General features: G+C 45.0%; 1 protein-coding gene across 1 annotated transcript; it reads right to left on the reverse strand.

The window, feature by feature from the left end:
* Positions 1-1,759: 1,759 nt before the first annotated feature.
* Positions 1,760-17,636, reverse strand: IVD (isovaleryl-CoA dehydrogenase). The gene is made up of 12 exons (XM_080593775.1): positions 17,464-17,636; positions 15,632-15,721; positions 13,619-13,670; positions 10,682-10,851; positions 9,672-9,765; positions 9,040-9,176; positions 7,875-7,971; positions 5,333-5,426; positions 4,050-4,131; positions 3,683-3,787; positions 3,001-3,073; positions 1,760-2,887 (listed from the first exon to the last, which is right to left on the reverse strand). The coding sequence occupies exons 1-12, from the start codon at positions 17,602-17,604 to the stop codon at positions 2,754-2,756; spliced, it is 1,269 nt and encodes a 422-aa protein (XP_080449901.1). The 5' UTR covers positions 17,605-17,636; the 3' UTR covers positions 1,760-2,753.
* Between the last annotated feature and the right edge of the window lie 129 nt (positions 17,637-17,765).

Consider the following 17,765-nt stretch of genomic DNA (forward strand, 5'->3'; position numbering starts at 1 on the left):
CATTTTCCCTGTTAGCCCTGCTGCTCTCCAGAGGGGGCCCGAGGCACAGCCTCAGTGCATCACTATCTCTCTCTATATACATACCTATTTATTTTTAAACAGTTAGTGGGAAAAAAAAAGCTGTAGTAGGTAAGAACGACTAAGGGTGGGCAAGAGAAGGCACTGCTGGTCCCTCAGCTGCTGCCAGCCTGGAGACGCTGCAGCGGGTACCAGATGAGGTCTGCACCTGCCCTCTGCTGGGAAACACCACAGGGACACGGGCTGTCCAGCAGAAGCTTATTTCATTATATTGCATAAAGATTAAAAACCCCTTACCCTTAAACACTGGAGCACTCCCCGGTGCGCTGGGAGCTTTGTTTTTACACCACAGTGAAAACTGCCCCGTGCAAGGAAAGGCAGCCCGTGCCATGCTGTTGTGGAAGCAGACAAGGTTTGATTAACATAACCCTGCTTGAGATTTATTAATCCCTCTCTCCACCCTGTCCCATGATGCGTTAGACTTTGATTCATTACACCTTTAACTCAAAGGTGCTGATCAGCCTAGAAAGCGAAGGCATTATTTATTATTTGTATTAAAAAAAATAGAGCTCTCTGGTGTTAGAGGACAGGTTTAAAAAGCTGCGGATCCCTTCCAGCCTAGAATATATATTTTTAAACAATCTGAATCTAGCCACATCCCGATGTTGCTCTGACATTCATTTCAGAAAAGCTCCTCTGGCTGGAGACAGATCATAACACAATGATTCAGCTCCAATGTTCTTTTGAGAGTTTTCACAGAAAATTGCAGTGATTCATTCCCATATTAAAGAGCTGCAGAACACGCAGGCAAGATACGAGTTTCCGATGCGCATTAGAGACACCGTGCTCACACTCCTCACCTCCCTGGCAAGTGCTCCCACCACCTCTCGGATGAGGTTTGCTTATTTACTGAGACGTGGAGCTGCACTTACCCTGGAGAGCAGACAGCTCTGCACCATACCCTGCAGCACCGGTTCCTGCATACTTGCTCTGGCCGCAGCTTGCTGGAAAAAATGCAAGCAGACCACAGTGCTCAGAGGTACAAGGGCTGCACAACTGCCACTACTTGTCACAGCAGGATCTGCTACCAAATCACTCGGGCAGATCTGAAAACTTCTGCCCCAAGGCTCTCACAGGGACACCAGGCTGGGGTGCAGCATCTGCAGTTTTGTCACTTGCAGGTACAGATGATGACATCTGTAATCACTTGGTGGTAAAATATAAAATGTCTGCTCCAGACAAAGCTTATTTCCAAAACATTTCTAGGTGCAGCTCAGTGAGATATTCTTGACAGGCAATGTCACCTCTGTCCCCTCTCCACTAGCTCTACCCAGAAATGAAGATTGAAAATTAAACCCTGGGACACTTCCAGAATGATCCCACTATAGCTGAATAAAAATGAAGTTTAGGAAGAAAGTACTGCCCCCATTAAGAAGCTGTTTCTAACTCCAGAAGAACTGAAGCTCTGCTTTTACTTTTTTAAAATAAATACTTGGGTGACCTACCTGGCAATTCAGGAAGGTGAGCTTTTCTTCAATTTGTAGTATTTTAAAATTCAGCATTAGGCTACTGTCACCTAGTACAGATAGATGTCAATTGCAACCAAATAATACAAAAAGCTTTAAATTCTTTATGTTAAGCTTCTGGGAGTTTGCCTATATGGCAACTGTTTAATTCATTCTCCTGTCATATTTACACCATCCAATTTTTCCGTATGATTCACTCTTTAAAGCTGGCAGCATACTGTGCCATTTTCTTTATTAAGGCTAGATAAACTTCAACTTACTGTATATAATGTGCTCTGAAGACACCCACAAATACTGCTGTGCTCATTGACTTCACTAGCCAACCAACAGCGGAGTGTGAACGCACGCTTTTGCCAAAAAAAACAATCTTCAGAGAAAAAAAAAAAAGAAAAACAAAAACAAATAACCCCAACCTAAAAAGTCAGCCTCCTCCTGCCTGCTTCATTCATGGATGTCACAATACAGGTCTGACATTTTAACTGTTCCCAGAATGATGGATAGTGACACATCGGAATGAATAACTCAGCAGGAGGCAGTCAATCAGAGAAGCAAAGACTTTGGGCTGCATTGAAATATCTTGAGAAGCAGCAGGAATAGGAAAGGCAGTATGCAAAGAAACAGATGTGGTATTTTAACATGATTTTAAGAATCATCACCTAACACACCAGTTGTGCAGCTATGATGCTCAAGCATTCACGGTAACGCCACCCACATCACGGAGGTGGCTGAGTTCCCCAGAACAGAAGTTATCAATCCCACTGCAAGGTGACAATAGGAAATTTCCCTTTCCAGCGGTAGCATGCTAAATGCTAGCTATTTAGTGGCACTCGATTTTAAAAAGAGAACTAAATTGTTCCCTCATCCCTTTTTTGGATTGAGTTTGTGCTCAGCAGTGGCCGCCTCTTGTTCCAGATGTGCTGCTCAACAGCCTGCTTTGATAGCAACACGTCTCCTTGATGAACCTCAGCTCTGCAACACTGAGAATCAGGCTGATCACGAGAAGAAAAAAGTATGTATTTTTCTCTTTCCCTGCTACAGACTGATTCATTCTGCCCAAGCCCAGTCTAGCAGCATCTGTTCACAAAGCGGGTCAGAAAGAGTCCACGAGTGACGATCCCAGAATCACAGGAAGAAAAGAGTTGTGCGCTGCTGTATCTACTGTCAAAGGCCTCACGGTGGTCAGGGTGCTGCCTTTTTCCCTGGCAGACATTACTTGAAAGCTGCGTTGAACGCCCTGCCGATGATAAGTCTGCGCACTTCACTGGTGCCTGCCCCTATCTCGTAGAGCTTGGCGTCACGCAGGAAGCGTCCCATCGGGTAGTCATTGATGTAACCATTCCCACCTATGAGCAAAAAGATGTCACGAGTTGCTTCTTCTCTCTCATTTCAGGGGATGAAGGTGGGATAGGAGAGAGCACGCTCAAAGCCACAAGCCCTGCCAGAGACTGCACCTTACCGAGGCACTGAATCCCATCCAGAGCCACCTGGGTAGCGCACTCCGCTGAGTAGAGGATCACTCCAGCACAGTCCTGCAAGGAGAGACAGAAACCATGACAGAGTCAGGAAAGATGCCACCTGCCCTTCTCCAACCTTTTCATTACTTCACATACATCTGCTGACAAGCCCGAACCACCTCACAAAGGCACGGGATTCATTCCCCAGCAAGCAAGAAGCTGGGGCAGTCTTTGTCACTGCAGAGCATTTGTGTCAGGCCGCGTGAAGACAGGAAAACAAGTGCAGCAGGGGAGCTGGTCCTCACAAACACATCATGCCCACAGGAGACCAATGTGATTTGATTTGGGATGCAGGGCTTTGCTCTATCACTCAGTTCTCTCCTTCAATAGGCATGTGGTGACAGTGCTGGTGTGCAGAGGCGATAACACCTCAGAACGACTGCTGAAGCCCCGTACAACAGGCAGGATACTGTGTTTGGGCTTCCAATAAACACCTACTGATCCTGCTAAATCTGTTCCCTTGTAGGACTGCGGTTTCTTTTTCTCTACTGGGGAAAAACAGCACCTGGAGAACTGTGAGCACGTCATTTTAACCCCCATACAGAACATTCACCCTCTCACAATGTGGGACGGAAGGAAAGGGAATTCCCCCTGCAGACACAGCCCACCTGGGAGCAAGCTCACCTTTGCGTTGAAGTGGCCCCGGTCACAGGCCTTGGCCACGTTGTAGACGTACTGCCGGCATGCCATCAGCCGCGTGTACATATCAGCCATTTTGCCTTGCATGAGCTGCACGTCACAGAAGATGAGATCCATTTTACAGCTGTTAAAACTTCACGTTTTAATACCACAGGGAGTAAGGGGGGGGAGTGGCCTCAGGTAAACAGGATCAGAGATCCTTTCACCTCCAAACCACATTGTTACTTCCCAGCCCCAGTACAAACTCTAAACTACCTCCCCACGAAAAGCCCTTCCATAAAAGAGCTCCCCATCTTCTCTTTAAGAAAAAAAAAAAAACAGAGAAAAACTTCCAACTCCTTTTCTGTCTCACCTGGAACTGGCCAATTTTCTGTCCAAATGCTTCTCTTACATGTAGGTATGGAATTGCATGGTCAAGAACAGCTTGCATGATCCTAAGAAAAAGCACAGATAGGAGAAGGAAGACAATAGAACAATCAACAGAAAAATAATGATGAAATCTTGCAAGCTCAGTCTAAGGCAAAAAGGTTCTTCTACCTACAAAAAATAAAATAATTGCTGCTGTCTCTCTTATAGCTCCACTCAAACAATGCTATAAAATCCAAGAGGCCATATTTTCTTCCCAGCGTTCTCCACGTTGCCCATTTGGGACATCCTGTGGCAAGGCCTTACCTTCTTAATTCAGGGAAATGAGATGGGGAGTTGAAGAGCTTTCTTACAGCTGTAGCTGGGACAGCTTGTGCTGCCTTATGTCTCCAGAGAAGACCAACAGAAGGAGCATTAGCCGATGACATAAAAAAGCGTAGAGAAGAATGGTGAAAAACCCTCTTCCTGCTTTGTGGAAGATAATCTGTCCACATGAGGGTTAGCACAGAGAGACCACTTGGGAGGAGACAAAGGGGCTGTGCGGTGAAAAATAAGTTGTTAGGAACCTTAAGGACTGAGTAAGCAAATAACAAACCTTTTATCCAGTCTGACGATCCTTCTGTGTGGCAGTCTGGATAGTGTTTTTAAGTTTTAAAGAATCAGTAACACAAATGCAGAGCTGGCTATTCCCAGCTCTCAGGGACTGAAGCAGACTTACCACTCCTGGTAACATTTATGTCAAGACCAACATTTTCAAAACCATGTTCTGGATGATCAATCCAGAGAACAATCTTGCCTGCGCAACACCAGAGGGCAGGGATTCCCAAACTTTCCTTCTTGCATTGCTTCTTTTATCCCTTAGCCCTCAGCATGTTTCACCTAGATGCTTTCAAATGGAGAAAAGGCTCCATGAAGAACGGAGAGGTAAGGAGAGCTAACAGAAAAGACGGAGCACACGCAGAGCAAAAGAAGAGCGCCCTGCAGCTGCCTAGGAGTGCCGAGCTGAGCACTCTCCAGCAGGAGCCCATTAGAGCAGTTATAACGCAGCTAATGAGTTCCCAGAAGCTACAGATCTCCCTGATCCTGCTTCCTTCGTACAGCTCCGACCCAGCCACCTCCTCCAGCCACACTTTCCTCTTCTCTCCAAAGCTGCCCCAGTATCCCAGTATCCTACGGAGAGGTGTGATCCCACCTTGAGACCCCACTGGGCTAGGTGGTTGTGAACCATCTTTCCAGCCTTATAACCTATGAAAGACGACAAACCCTTACCCCAGTGGCCCACCAGACAGCACGAGTCTCTCCAGGTCCAGCCCACTCATCAAAACGTAGACTCCCTTGCTCAGTGTCCCCAAGATATTTTCAGCTGCAATCAAAAGAAAATGATTTACCAAGCTTTTACTCATGCACAACTTTCTTTCTGGCTTGAGATGTAAACATTCAGGGCAAACTAGACAGGCTGAGATTCGATGCATACACTCCCTGCCACTGAAATATCTTTTCAATCCATACAAAGCCAAAAAGGAAAAGCAGTAAATGGTTATAAAGTGTATCTAAGCTGAGACCTTCCAGCTTAGCATTTGTATCAACGTGAATAGGAGACTTAATCGCCTGGAGGACAAACTGGGAGCCCTCTTTGCCATCCCATTAGTTGGTATCTAACCCAAATTGACAGTGACCAAAAGGTGTTACCACACTCAGCAGACATCGGATGGTATTTGAAATGAATGCAAATTCTCATCTGATATACTCAGGTCACCTCGCTGGGCATTCCTAATACAGGAATCAAAACTTGCACGGGCAACCAACCAAAGCTCACCACTCAGCACGTGTTAGGGTTATACATTGGCCTTCTGAGACTGGAAAATGCAAACTTATCACCCTTTCTGTGAGGGGAACTGACCAGAACATTGCATTTGTTACAAATACACGTTTTCAAAGATGAGTACATGATGAAAATGGAACAGAAAAAAAACCCACATTTGATAATGGGCTGAGAAAAAGACTGAAAGCCATGTCATTGTGGGACAACCTAAAGCATGCACTGATGTTAACAATATAAACAGAAGCAGGAACAAAAGGCTCATCTCAGTAAGGCTGTATTCCTACTGTCAGGAGAGAACTTACAGCCTACCAACTCTGCTTTGCAGATGGACAGAGATTATTCACTTAGCATGCCCCGCCGAAGAACTGACATATGCTTCAGGCTTTGATCACAAGAGATCTGAGAGGTGCAATATGCAATGAGAAAATGTGGCAGCACTTGTGGACACGTGCAGCTAATCTCCTGAAGTAAATAATCTCTTTCAGTGGCTGAAGCTCAAGGACTGCATTGTCTTCTGCTGCTTGTTGAAGAGCGTGCTGGTGTACTGTACGGAAAAGTGCAGCTTCTACAGGACCAGGATCATGAGTTTAAAAGAGGAAGAATGATGCTTGGCTCTCGGAGAAAAAACTCAGCATCTGTTCCCCCACACATCCAGAAACAAAGAAAAACACTAATAGCAAACATCACTTTGAAGAACAGAACACAAATGCCAGAATCAGTAATAATAAAGTGACGTAACTGTTCATAAGTAATGACATCTTACAGCTTGAAAACAAATAAAAAGGACCAAAGAGCCTGAACGTTTTCCTGTACGTCCTGGGAAAAGGGATGGATATGTACACAGGTTGCTAAAGGATGTGTGTTGACTGCACAAGGAGGGGGTGGGCTTGCTGGCTGCATGTCGCAGCAATGAAAATTGACGCTCTGAACCAACTTTTATGAAAGCAACATGACCAAATGAATCCACTAAGTATGAGAAAAAACACTCGGTGGAGCATGGCTGACAACAAACCCCCTGTATTTTAAAGCTGATGGAATTGCAGTGCTAGAGGAAGACATTTTGATGTGAGAGAAAGATCCTGCAGACATATGAAACAGCAAAACGCTTCAGCTCCCAATGCAGAAAATCAGAAGCAGCATTAATGGCCATAGTGCAAAGTGTGTTAACTTCCAACATGCAGCGATGTACTTCTCCGAGCTATCAGAAAATGGAATCTTGTTACCATGAGAACATGCTGTTCTGTGCAGATGATTACCCAGAAGATGATCTGAAGACTCGGGTACTGGCCTTTCTGATTTCAGAGTGGAGGGATTCAGTCAAGTCAGAAATGTCAGATTTCAGCTGAAACCCTTCCACAGGCTGCAAAGCAGCTGTTCTGTGTACGGGGAGCAGTGGAGTTGCTTGCTCTGCAGACATGCTATTGGGGGTTTCTGGAGTTCAGATAAGGGATCTCCTCTCCTTGCTGTAGGGTGGCTGTGAACTTTCTGTCAACAAAAATAGCCACTACAGTTGCCCCTGCTGTATTAACAGCGGAAAGGACATTTATTTTCAGGCCCTGACACCACAAGAATTCAGAAATGTTATAAACAAACCAGAAGGCTGGCAGGTAGCCTTCAATCATTTTTGGAGAAAAGAAACTTCAAGGCAAATAAGTTCTCCTACGTACTATTTGGGGAGCTCTAATGGAAACAATCAGAAGTTTCTCTGAAAGCCTCATCTAGGCTTTGTAAAAGCAGTGGTTAAGTGTTAGGTCCCTGAGGGAGAAACAAGAGTGATCTAACATGGGACGTGCTCGTTCATTGGAATCCATCAGACTACACCTTCCCAATTTCACCAGCTCTTAGGAGGTTGCCAAAGAGCAGATAACCATCTACAAAGCCCTCTAGGTCACAGTTTGAACATGCATGTAATTGGTGATCCAATTTATCTAAGCAAGAAGAGAAGGAACCACCCCACATGCATACTGCCATGATTTGAAGCCAGCTTACCGGGGATCTTACAGTCCTCAAAGATCAATTCACAGGTGTTAGATCCTCTCATTCCCAGCTTATCAAGCTTCTGTGCTGTGCTGAAACCTGGGGTTCCCTGCAAAGAAGCCAAGACATTAAAAATGAGTCTCAAATCTCTCAGTTCTGAAAGACAAAAAATCATTACAGATGTGTGAAGTTTCCCTGACCACATGAGTACATGTGGAGCACCAGAAGGGAGTCAAAGAGGTGCCCACTGTGGGAACAAAACCAGGAACAAGTACAAGCAGGAAGCAAATAATCAGAGAAACGTGGACACGTGGCAAACTGAGTGGATCCACTTTTCAAATGGAGTGGATTAATTTTCTGTTGCACATAAATATTAAGCAAATAGAGATTTGGCCAGCCGCCAACATGAGCACTTTTCTACAGCAAGGACTGCAAGCACTGACAGTGCCTGAACTATTCTAGTCTCTCAGTCAGGTAAGGCCATCAGAAGGTTTACTGATCTGAGATCTTCTATTTCCAGTACCATTTATTTTATTACAGCTTCCTATCTTCCTTGTGGGGATGGAAATGTGTCTAGTGTAGCCCCAATTAACTAAAAGGGAAGAAAGACCCCAAAAGATCCCGGTTTCCCAAGAGATCCCTATCAAAAGCCCTGTTTCTGATCACTTTTACTTGCATGTTTGGGTCATTGCAGGAATCCAAAAGCGCAGTGAAAGAAGGGGCCGGGGGGGGGGTGGCGGGGCGCAAAGAAAAATGTTATTTCAATGTATTGGCATAAAAAAAATGCAGTGATAGATCACAGGACAGTAGGACAGATTTATAGGGTCTCCATAACTCCTGACAATTTTGGGCAACAAGCAAAGTCCATTTTTATTAGGATCTTGTCCATTCTCTCCACATTTCTAGCCCAAAAGGCTGGCTATGTGCTTAGATGCCAAAATCCAGGAGCTCCCAGCTGGCAGTGCAGCACGTAATATCACTGGGGCAGAGGCCTAACCTCATGAGTTTATAAAATTCAGGCAGGAAATAGCGTGTCTTTGAGAAAGGGGGTGACAGTTGTGGAAATAAAACTAGCTGGTTTCTAAACAAGCCTGTTAGGCTGAAGGAGGTAGCTTTAAAAAAAACAACAACACTAGAATAAAATTGTGAGAGTTACTAAACAGTAATGTAAACCTACCTTCTCCACGATGAACGCAGTTATACCTTGGGAGGCTGGTACAGCATTTAGGTCTGTTTTAGCATAAACAATGAGAACATCTGCGTCGGGCCCGTTGGTAATCCAAAATTTGTTCCCATTCAAAACAAAGTAGTCCCCTGGAAGCACAGAATTGCAGTCTGTTAGCTCACAACAGACGGAGCAACACCGACATCCTCACCCCATTTGTTTCAAAACAGGCTTTCAAGGATGCTCTAAGATCCCCACAAACAGCACAAACAAATCTTTCTCAAGCTCAAGAAAACTCATTTCCTTCATTTCTGGAGTCCAAAGTCAGTTTAATGAATCCCTGACAAACGAAGGCTCCTAGCACTAGGTCCATCACACCACCATATTCCACCACCACAACCAGAAGTCCACTTTTGGACATGAAACCACCCATCCTGTGTCTTCACTACCTTGCTTTATCACTCTGCTTTTTCACTATGCATGCTTTACCCCAGATTATTCTGGGAGGTAGTACAAGGCCACTAACATTGCTTGGTAAATCCAAGGCTAAGCACCATTTCTGAACGGTGTTAGGGAGGTTAGTTTAAGTTTACAGGAGGCATTTATGCTGGCTACCCACCCAGGAAGCACCTGACAGGTTTTACCTTTCTTATCTGCTTTCAGCTTCATGGACACAACATCAGATCCAGCATTAGGCTCGCTCATCGCTAGGGCTCCAACATGCTCCCCACTGATTAGCTGGAAAAGACAAATAAAAGAAAAAGAGGTGGAATAGTAGCACTGTTTCTGCTCCTTCCTTAGGGTGCCTTCCACTCCTTTTTCTGTGCTGTATCTCCATACTAGCTATTCCATGCAAGAGCTGCCAAAAAAAGAGAGTTTGCTCCTGGTGGAGTCCTCACAGGGAGCTCCCCTGTGCTGCTGTGCTGAGGGAACAGAACCAAATCACAGCGGGAGGAGCAGGATGGCTCAACTCACATCTGAGCGAGTGTTTTATAAACAGAGCTGCACGCAGCTACCTCCAGGAAGGTGCCAAAAGAACCGTGCCGGCAGCCATATGCCTTTCACAAGCTCCTTGCTCCACACTTCACAACTGCCCTTTTAGATAAACAAGAGTTGTTGAACACAAAAGGCCAATAAGACGGGTGGAAAGAGATTGGGAAGTTGTTAGCAGTGTTCCCATAGCCCTGTCTCCCCACACCCCTACTAAAATAGCAGGTGGACACACTGCTTCTTGTTTTTTTGTGTTACAAAGTTTTTTTTGGGCTTTATTCTGTTGCTGCCTACTTGAAACAAGTAGACGCTCCAAGCAAGAAGGGTATGCTTTTTCATTAAAAAAAGCATTCATTCCACAAGCATATGGATACAGTGGTAACTCTGACTCTTCACCCCTATAACTACAAGCAGAAGCCAGATAGAAGAATCCAGGCACAAAAACATGCTTTCAGAAAACATGAGTAGTGACAGACCAGACCAGCAACAGCAAAAACATTAAATCTAGTGAACTGTTGTATTTTAGTGTCCCAAATCTCGTAATGCAGCAAAATCTATTGTATTCCCTAACAGTTCTTTAAAGCATGCAATCCCCTTCCCCCAACTCGTCCCCAAAACCACCACCCAAACCAGGATGCTTTCCGGTCCCCATCCTGCCTTATACCTTGGGCAAGTACTTCTCCTTCTGGGCTTCGTTGCCGTTCCGCACCAGCTGGTTGATACAAAGGTTGGAGTGGGCTCCATAACTAAGCCCAACAGCTGCTGACGCACGAGAAATTTCCTCCATCACCAGCACGTGGTCCAGATACCCCAAAGCAGATCCACCATACTTCACTGAGAAGAAAAAACCTCACGTTAACCACCACGGGACACAGCACACATGCACAAGACCCCAGGGCTGGGCTCAGTCTTGAGAGAGATCTGAGACAGTTACAAGAGAGCTGGTGGTTTTGGCTGCTGGTTTTTGCTGGTTTTTTTGTTTGTTTGTTTGTTTGTTTTTGTTTTTTCTCTGAGCTGGGCACCTCTGGCTTTCCCCATCCTCTCAGAATTTGAGTTTTATCTTAAAAGTACAGCGACATTACTTCTTCATCACAATCGATAGTGATTTGTTCTTGTAAAGCACATTTCATAAATATATAATACATATATTTCATAAATATATAATATTATTTTCATAAATATAAACTGGTAAGGATATACCTAAGACATGCTACCAACACTTGCACAGCAAGAAATCTTTCTTGGCAACTATCCTTAAGTGCAACGTTAATACCATCATGAAGATTAAATCATAAAATGCCAACCTGTATTAGGAGAGGGGAAAAGGAGCAAAGTTTGCAAAGTCCAACTACGTTTGTCTTAACCAGGACCTTTAAATAAAAAAAGGAACCCTCAAACTGGTCTAAGATCTGGGGTATTAGCGACTTCTAATGCCCACAAACATGCAGGAGATCAGCACTTTGAGGGACGACTGGTCTGGAATGAGAATGATCCTAAAATTTAACTGCTGTAATTCAACAGCAGCAAGAACGTGGATTTCAGAGATTAAGCGAGACAGCAACACAGCCATTGTAACAGCGAGTCCAGCTGGGCACCCTGAGCTGAGTCCAAAACCAGGGGCTGATAAGATTAAAGACACAGGGTGAGATGAGGAGGGAGAAGGCAACAAAAAACAAAACAGAACAAAACAAAGGTGGCTGAGAAATGCATGATGGCCTTGAGCAGCTGACAGCCTACATAAATACATCTACTTACACAGACATTTGTATACACACAAACACAGCTTCATCCAAAAGTAAAAGCTTAACAGGCAAGAAGCAAGTGACTGTACTGTTTAAATTGCTTTAATTGTACTGTTTAAATTGCAGCAGCAACAGTAAGAGCAAGTATGTTTGCACGTGCAGCGACCACAGAGATGAGTGAGTGTATAACCTGGGCTGAAAGAGAGCCGCTGCCCCTAACCTGAATTAATACAGCAGCCACTACCATTAGGTGCAGCTTTTCTCCCACGTCACTCATTCTGACTGCTGTCTTTATCTGCAGGGCTCTTTATCCTCCGAAATCACCTCTCCACCCTGAATCAGGGTTTGGGTTTTTACTCTCAATATCCTGAAAGATGGGTTTAACCACTTCTCACGTGTGCCGAAACAAAAGATTTTCAATACTGCCTGCTGGGTTGGATGCTATCGCCTCAATGCAGGAAAGGCAATTGCCTGCTGTAAGCAGTACAGGTACATAACTACTTTGTACTGCAAGAGGTACAACTATTTATATAATACAAACTACAGTGATCTAGGCTGACGGTGCCCTTTCAAAATTACTCTTTATATATGATGTGCCTGTATGATTATTCCAAAGTATTTGCATTTCTTTTTTTTTTTTTTTTCTAAAAAATAAATACAAAATTACCCAAAAGCAACACAGGTTACTAAGTTTTAAAAATAAAGTAAAAAGCACTTATTTAAAATGTTTCCTTAATAGACTTGACCCACTGGTGCTGAAGCACACCATTTAATTGACCATACACTCCCATAAGATTTCACATCATCTTCACATCCTCAGGTCCAGCCTCCACCTCCTACAGCAAAACCGGTGCCAATAAAGAAACTGCACATAGCAATACAATCAAAAATTGCACGTTTGGGCATAGCAAGGTTTTAGAGGTAAATCTTTCAGGAAATCAGAAAAGACAGGACTCATGAGGGGATAGCTTATTTATAGTGTGGGAAACTGCTGTAAGCCTCAGGCACAACATCAAAGAAGAAAGAAGGTAAGAGTGAGAAAAAACAGGAGCAGCAGTAAATTGGGAAGAGTAAAGAGAAAGAAAGCAGAAATAGAGACTCTTTCAAGCAGACTTGGTGCCACGGAAAGAAATGCAGAGGCATTATTTCAACGCATTGCTATTCAGCTTGCTTCTGCAGAAGCCTTTGCACACACACATCTAGAAACACAGACTTTACGATGGGGAAATAAAGGCCCCATTGGCTGCTTTTCTCCACTAAGGGCTTCTCCTCATTACACTGCGTTAGTGCATTCAGCATGACCACGGCAGGCTCAGTAATCTGTAACATTAATCAAAACACTTTTCAACTAACCTGGACAAGGCTGAATGAGATTTACCCGATTTTTTTTTTTTTTTCTGACGGGTTGGATGCTGTCAGCCCTCCATTAGCTATCACAGCTTTTCACAGCATTGTTTTATACCCTGTAACTTCTTCTATTAGAGATGGATGCTTGCTCTAGGATACTTTTATCTGTAGCTCTCAGGCTTCAAAACTTGAAGCAAACGCTTCATATGGGAGAAGCACAAACACATTCAAGTTGCATGTGTTTATTTTACGTGTATATCTGGAGAAAACAGTTCTGAACAGTACTTGTAAGTTGTAAAAGCCATTTCATAATTGTCCAGAAGTCTACTGACTCAAGCTCCTTTTTCCTTGTTAAACAACAACAGAAGTGTCCAAAGAGTTTTAAAAAACATGAAAACAGGAACTTCTGGACAAAAACAGATGTCACATCACAGACGAGGAGTGAGTTTAAGTCGTCTCCCTTTTGTGTGAGGAATCACCCAGCAGATGGTAGGAGGCAGGAAAACACTTACCAGGAGCCGTGATCCCCAGAACTCCCAGTTCCCCAAGTTTCTTCCAAAACTCCTACAAATACACAACAAAAGAAATCAGTCCAGACGTGTGGTCAGGGCAGCAGGGTGAGAAGTCTTCCCAGGTAGCTCACTGGACACACTGATTTACCTTGTTTGCGTGGAACCTCAGAGATAACCACATCAGTACCATTCCTCCTGCAGCAGCAGCTCCATGCTGCGAACCAAGAACCCACACAGGCCTAAGGACTCCAGTTATGCAGGGAGGCAACTCACAAGCCTAAATTTAATTTGGGAAGGACAGGTCCTAAGATTTTAACACATTACCCAGTTTAAGAATTTAGATGACTTTAAACCTCCAATTACCTTCAAAAATTCTAGACTTTCGTGTGCTGTCTCTGGCTAAAGGTAAGTTAGGATGTCATGTCTTAAATTTATGCTTGCTTTTTACCTCACACAACCCTGTCACGCTGCTTTGGCAGCACTGTGTAGGTCTATTAGCCTGTGATTGCCATGGCTAGAATAAGTTATCCGTGACTGAAGGCCTGGAAAGTACTGAGAAGAGTTGCAATCACTGAACAATTTAAGACTAGAGCAAAACCAGAAACTGGTGAGTAAAGCCAAGGAAACCTCCTTGTGAGAGATTATGTAAAAAAAAAAAAAGGAAGTGCTACAGCTGGGTCAGGCAAAGCAACTGCTGAGGCAGGCAAAGGTATTAGAAAAGTTATAAAAAACGATGATTTCTGGTGAACACTCTGGACTTGTGAAGCCAAGAGAGCTGAATCCACAATGGCCACTCCATACGTGAGCCTCTAGGCTTTTGAGCCTCCTGGGAGACCTGAGGCACGCGGGGACTGGATAAGGCTGCTTAGTTGTGTGCAGCTGGACACACACCCTACAAAGTCCATCTGCTAGAGGACAGCCTGTCCTTGACTGCCAGCTCCTCCCTTCGCCCAGCCTTACTGCCCTGCAACAGCAGCACGCCATTAACCGCTGCTCTGCAGCCACGCAGCTCGAGGCATGGAGCTGCTGCCTGACTGGAGACACAGACATCAGCTGTGCGGGGCACACGGCATCACAGAGGAAGAGAGAAGCCGTGGCACAGCACAGGGGACACCACCATCGAAGGTCACACGTGCTAGGTGAGCCATCGCTGGTGTTGCTTCAGGCTGCAGGCTCTCCTCCGTTAGGGGATGGACACGCAGGTGAATGCTTCCCACATGGACTCGGTGGCCAGCGATTACAGTTATCTGTGAATAGCCTCCAGAGACTTTAAAAAGTATTATTCAATAGCACTGGATGACATCTGGTACGCCAGACTAAATCTATATAGCTAACTTCAAAGCCACGCACATAGCCCTGAAAATATCAGCATCAGAGCTGTAGGAAATCCTAGCAGATGTTCTGAACGTTTTAAATCTTGTGGAGCTTATGAAAAACAACAGTGAGGTCTCTCGGTCTCTCATTTTTATCAATCAAACCTTTTTTTATCAATCAAATTTTTATCAATCAAACCTTCTCTTTTGCGCAGAATTTGTTGGTTTTGTTAGGAAGAAAATTTTCAGCTCAACAGTCATACCATTCTACATTTCTGCATTTGCACACAGTATTTCCAAAGCAAATTTGAGAGGAAGCTCAGATATCCGGGCTGTCCACAACAAGAGTCCTAGCTAGGAGAGTACAACACACATATTAGAGAAGGAGTCTTTGAACAGGGCCAAGCAGAAATACCACGAAGAGAATCCAAACAAGACCATTACCAATCCATCTCTTTTTTTTTTTTTTTTTAATTTGACACTAGCTCGGTCTTTCCCCAAGTTGTTAAAAACTAACAAAAGAAGAAACAGGAAACTAAAGTTTTGTTTGTTTGTTTGTTTGTTTTTTCTCTGTAGCTTATAAGTTTGAAGAGTTGACACTTATCTTCCTGTGGCACGGGCTGGAATTCCTGGTCTGAGCCTACATACAGATCAAAGTACAGACTACCACCTATTTCACAGGCACGCATGAAATACTTACCCGCATGCCTTTGAATTCATTCTCCTGGTCAATTTGTTGGGCCTTCGGAGCCAAATGCTCTTGACAGAACTTTGTCATGGTCTGTCTAAGCTGGGAAAAGAGGTGAGGAGAAACGCATACATTACACCCCATTAATATATTGTCATCTTCTTCTCTAGGATACTTCCAGTGCTCCCCTGACAGGCGATCCCATGATCTCAAACCCAGAAGCACAAGATCATAAGGAAATCAGTATTTCAGGTTATTAGCTGAAAGAAAATATGAAACGCCCTTTAGCCATTTTGCGAGAGGACTTAAGAGAAGTCCTCAAGAGAGAACCTAAGTTCCTCTTGACAGTTAACTTAATCTTACCCCACATGAGAGTGTGCTGGGGAACTATTTCCTGCCTGCACTGGGGTTTCAGGGGATGTTTGGGTCAGGAAACTTTGAAAACTGGAGAACAGAGCTCATAATTCATTATCCCCATCGAGTACCTGCCGATGGTTTCATTTAATTAAATGTAGATGAACTCAAAGTTCTTTTAAATGTTAAGATCCAATTACTTACACGCGTTCTGCAGAAGTCTATACGCACTCAAAAGAAGCTTATACAATACCTTAAATGTTTTTAATGTGAACATTTAAAAATTTTGTACAGACATTACAGTAGAGCTTAAAAATCCTATTTTTCCCTCTTGGTTCTTTATTCCCACACATTAATGCTGGTGAAGGAACATTCAGACTGAAACCCTCTGCTCTTTAACCAAAACCTGTAGAAGCAGCAAATGCAGCAAAGCAAAATATGCCTGAGCTGCTCTGCCTTTCTCTCACTTAAGATTAAAAAGATATGTTAGTTTCCATGGCTACCCAGACATTGGATTCCAGTACCACCAAACAAGTTTATTCCTCTGTCGATGGGCTTTTCTCTTTTCTTGTTTTTTTTTTTTTCCTCCTTTTTTAAACTTTCCATTGTAACAAAATTGACAGCAGTAAACTTGAGCATAAAGCTTGAAAAAAATAGCTTAAAATTGTTAATCATTAGACTGTGGGAGGATGGGGGTAGACTCTGACAGGCATCCCAGACACACTAAACCAGCTTATAACAGTTACAAGTGCTCTTAATTTACAGATTAACATTACTGAAAATCTGTTTCTGATCTTCTCTTAACTTTTCCACAAGAGACGCACAAGTTACAAGATTATTTTCTCCCTTTTATACTTGTTAAATTTAGAAGCACACAGAAACATCAAGTTGATTCAAGCTGGTGAGCCTATAAATCACAAACACAGGCCAGGTAAAGAAAACAGTAGTAAGTACTACAGTACTCCACTTCTCAAGTAAGAAAGTAAGAAGTATGAACGAGTTTTTTGTACACCTGTACACTTGCACTGTCATAATTACGTAGCAAGTGTGGCAATAGCTGCAGATCCGAGAAGCACCAACGCAAAGTTTCATTGGCAGAAGCCTGTGAAGACGCTGCCTATCATTCCGTTCCCTGGGGCAATCGGGAATAAATACTATGACGGCTGGCAGCAGGCAAGGCGTCGAACACGAGCAAACCGTAAAGCTCAGAACTGACATCCTAAAGCTTCAGGTCCCTGGGTGACCACGAGAACAACGCTGCAGAGCCTCAACGCTCAGCAGCCCCCTCCCTCCCCGCGCTGCGCACCGGGGCCCGGCCACCCGCTGGGCCCCGCGGGCAGGGCGCACACGTGGCGGCGGCGCGCCATGGGAGCGCCCCGGGGATAGGTCAGCTCCCCGCGGCCGCAGCCAATCAGCGGCCGCCGAGGCCGACACACCCCCGCGGGAAGGCGCGCCGCGGGGCCGGGGCCGGGTCCCGGTCCCGCCCGTACCTGCCGCTGCTCGTCGCTCAGCCCGTTGACGGCGTCGTCCACCGCCAGCCCGGCGCAGCCCCGCCGCGGCCACCCCAGCGCTCGGCGCCGCCCCGCCCCGCCCGCCGTCACCGCCGCTCTCCGCAGCGCCGCCGCCGCCATCGCTGCCCCCCCCAGCCGGCACCGGTGCGCAAGCGTGGCCCGGCCCCGGGGAGAGGCCCGGCCCGCCCAGCAGCCGGCCCGGCCCCTCGTACGGGGGCGAGGGTTGGCGGAGGTCACAGGGAGCCGTGGTGCAGCGTTGCCTCGGAATTAAGAAGAAAAAA

The sequence above is a fragment of the Anser brachyrhynchus genome, assembly GCF_964034855.1.
Source record: "Anser brachyrhynchus genome assembly, chromosome: 5".
In the NCBI taxonomy this organism is placed as follows: domain Eukaryota; kingdom Metazoa; phylum Chordata; class Aves; order Anseriformes; family Anatidae; genus Anser; species Anser brachyrhynchus.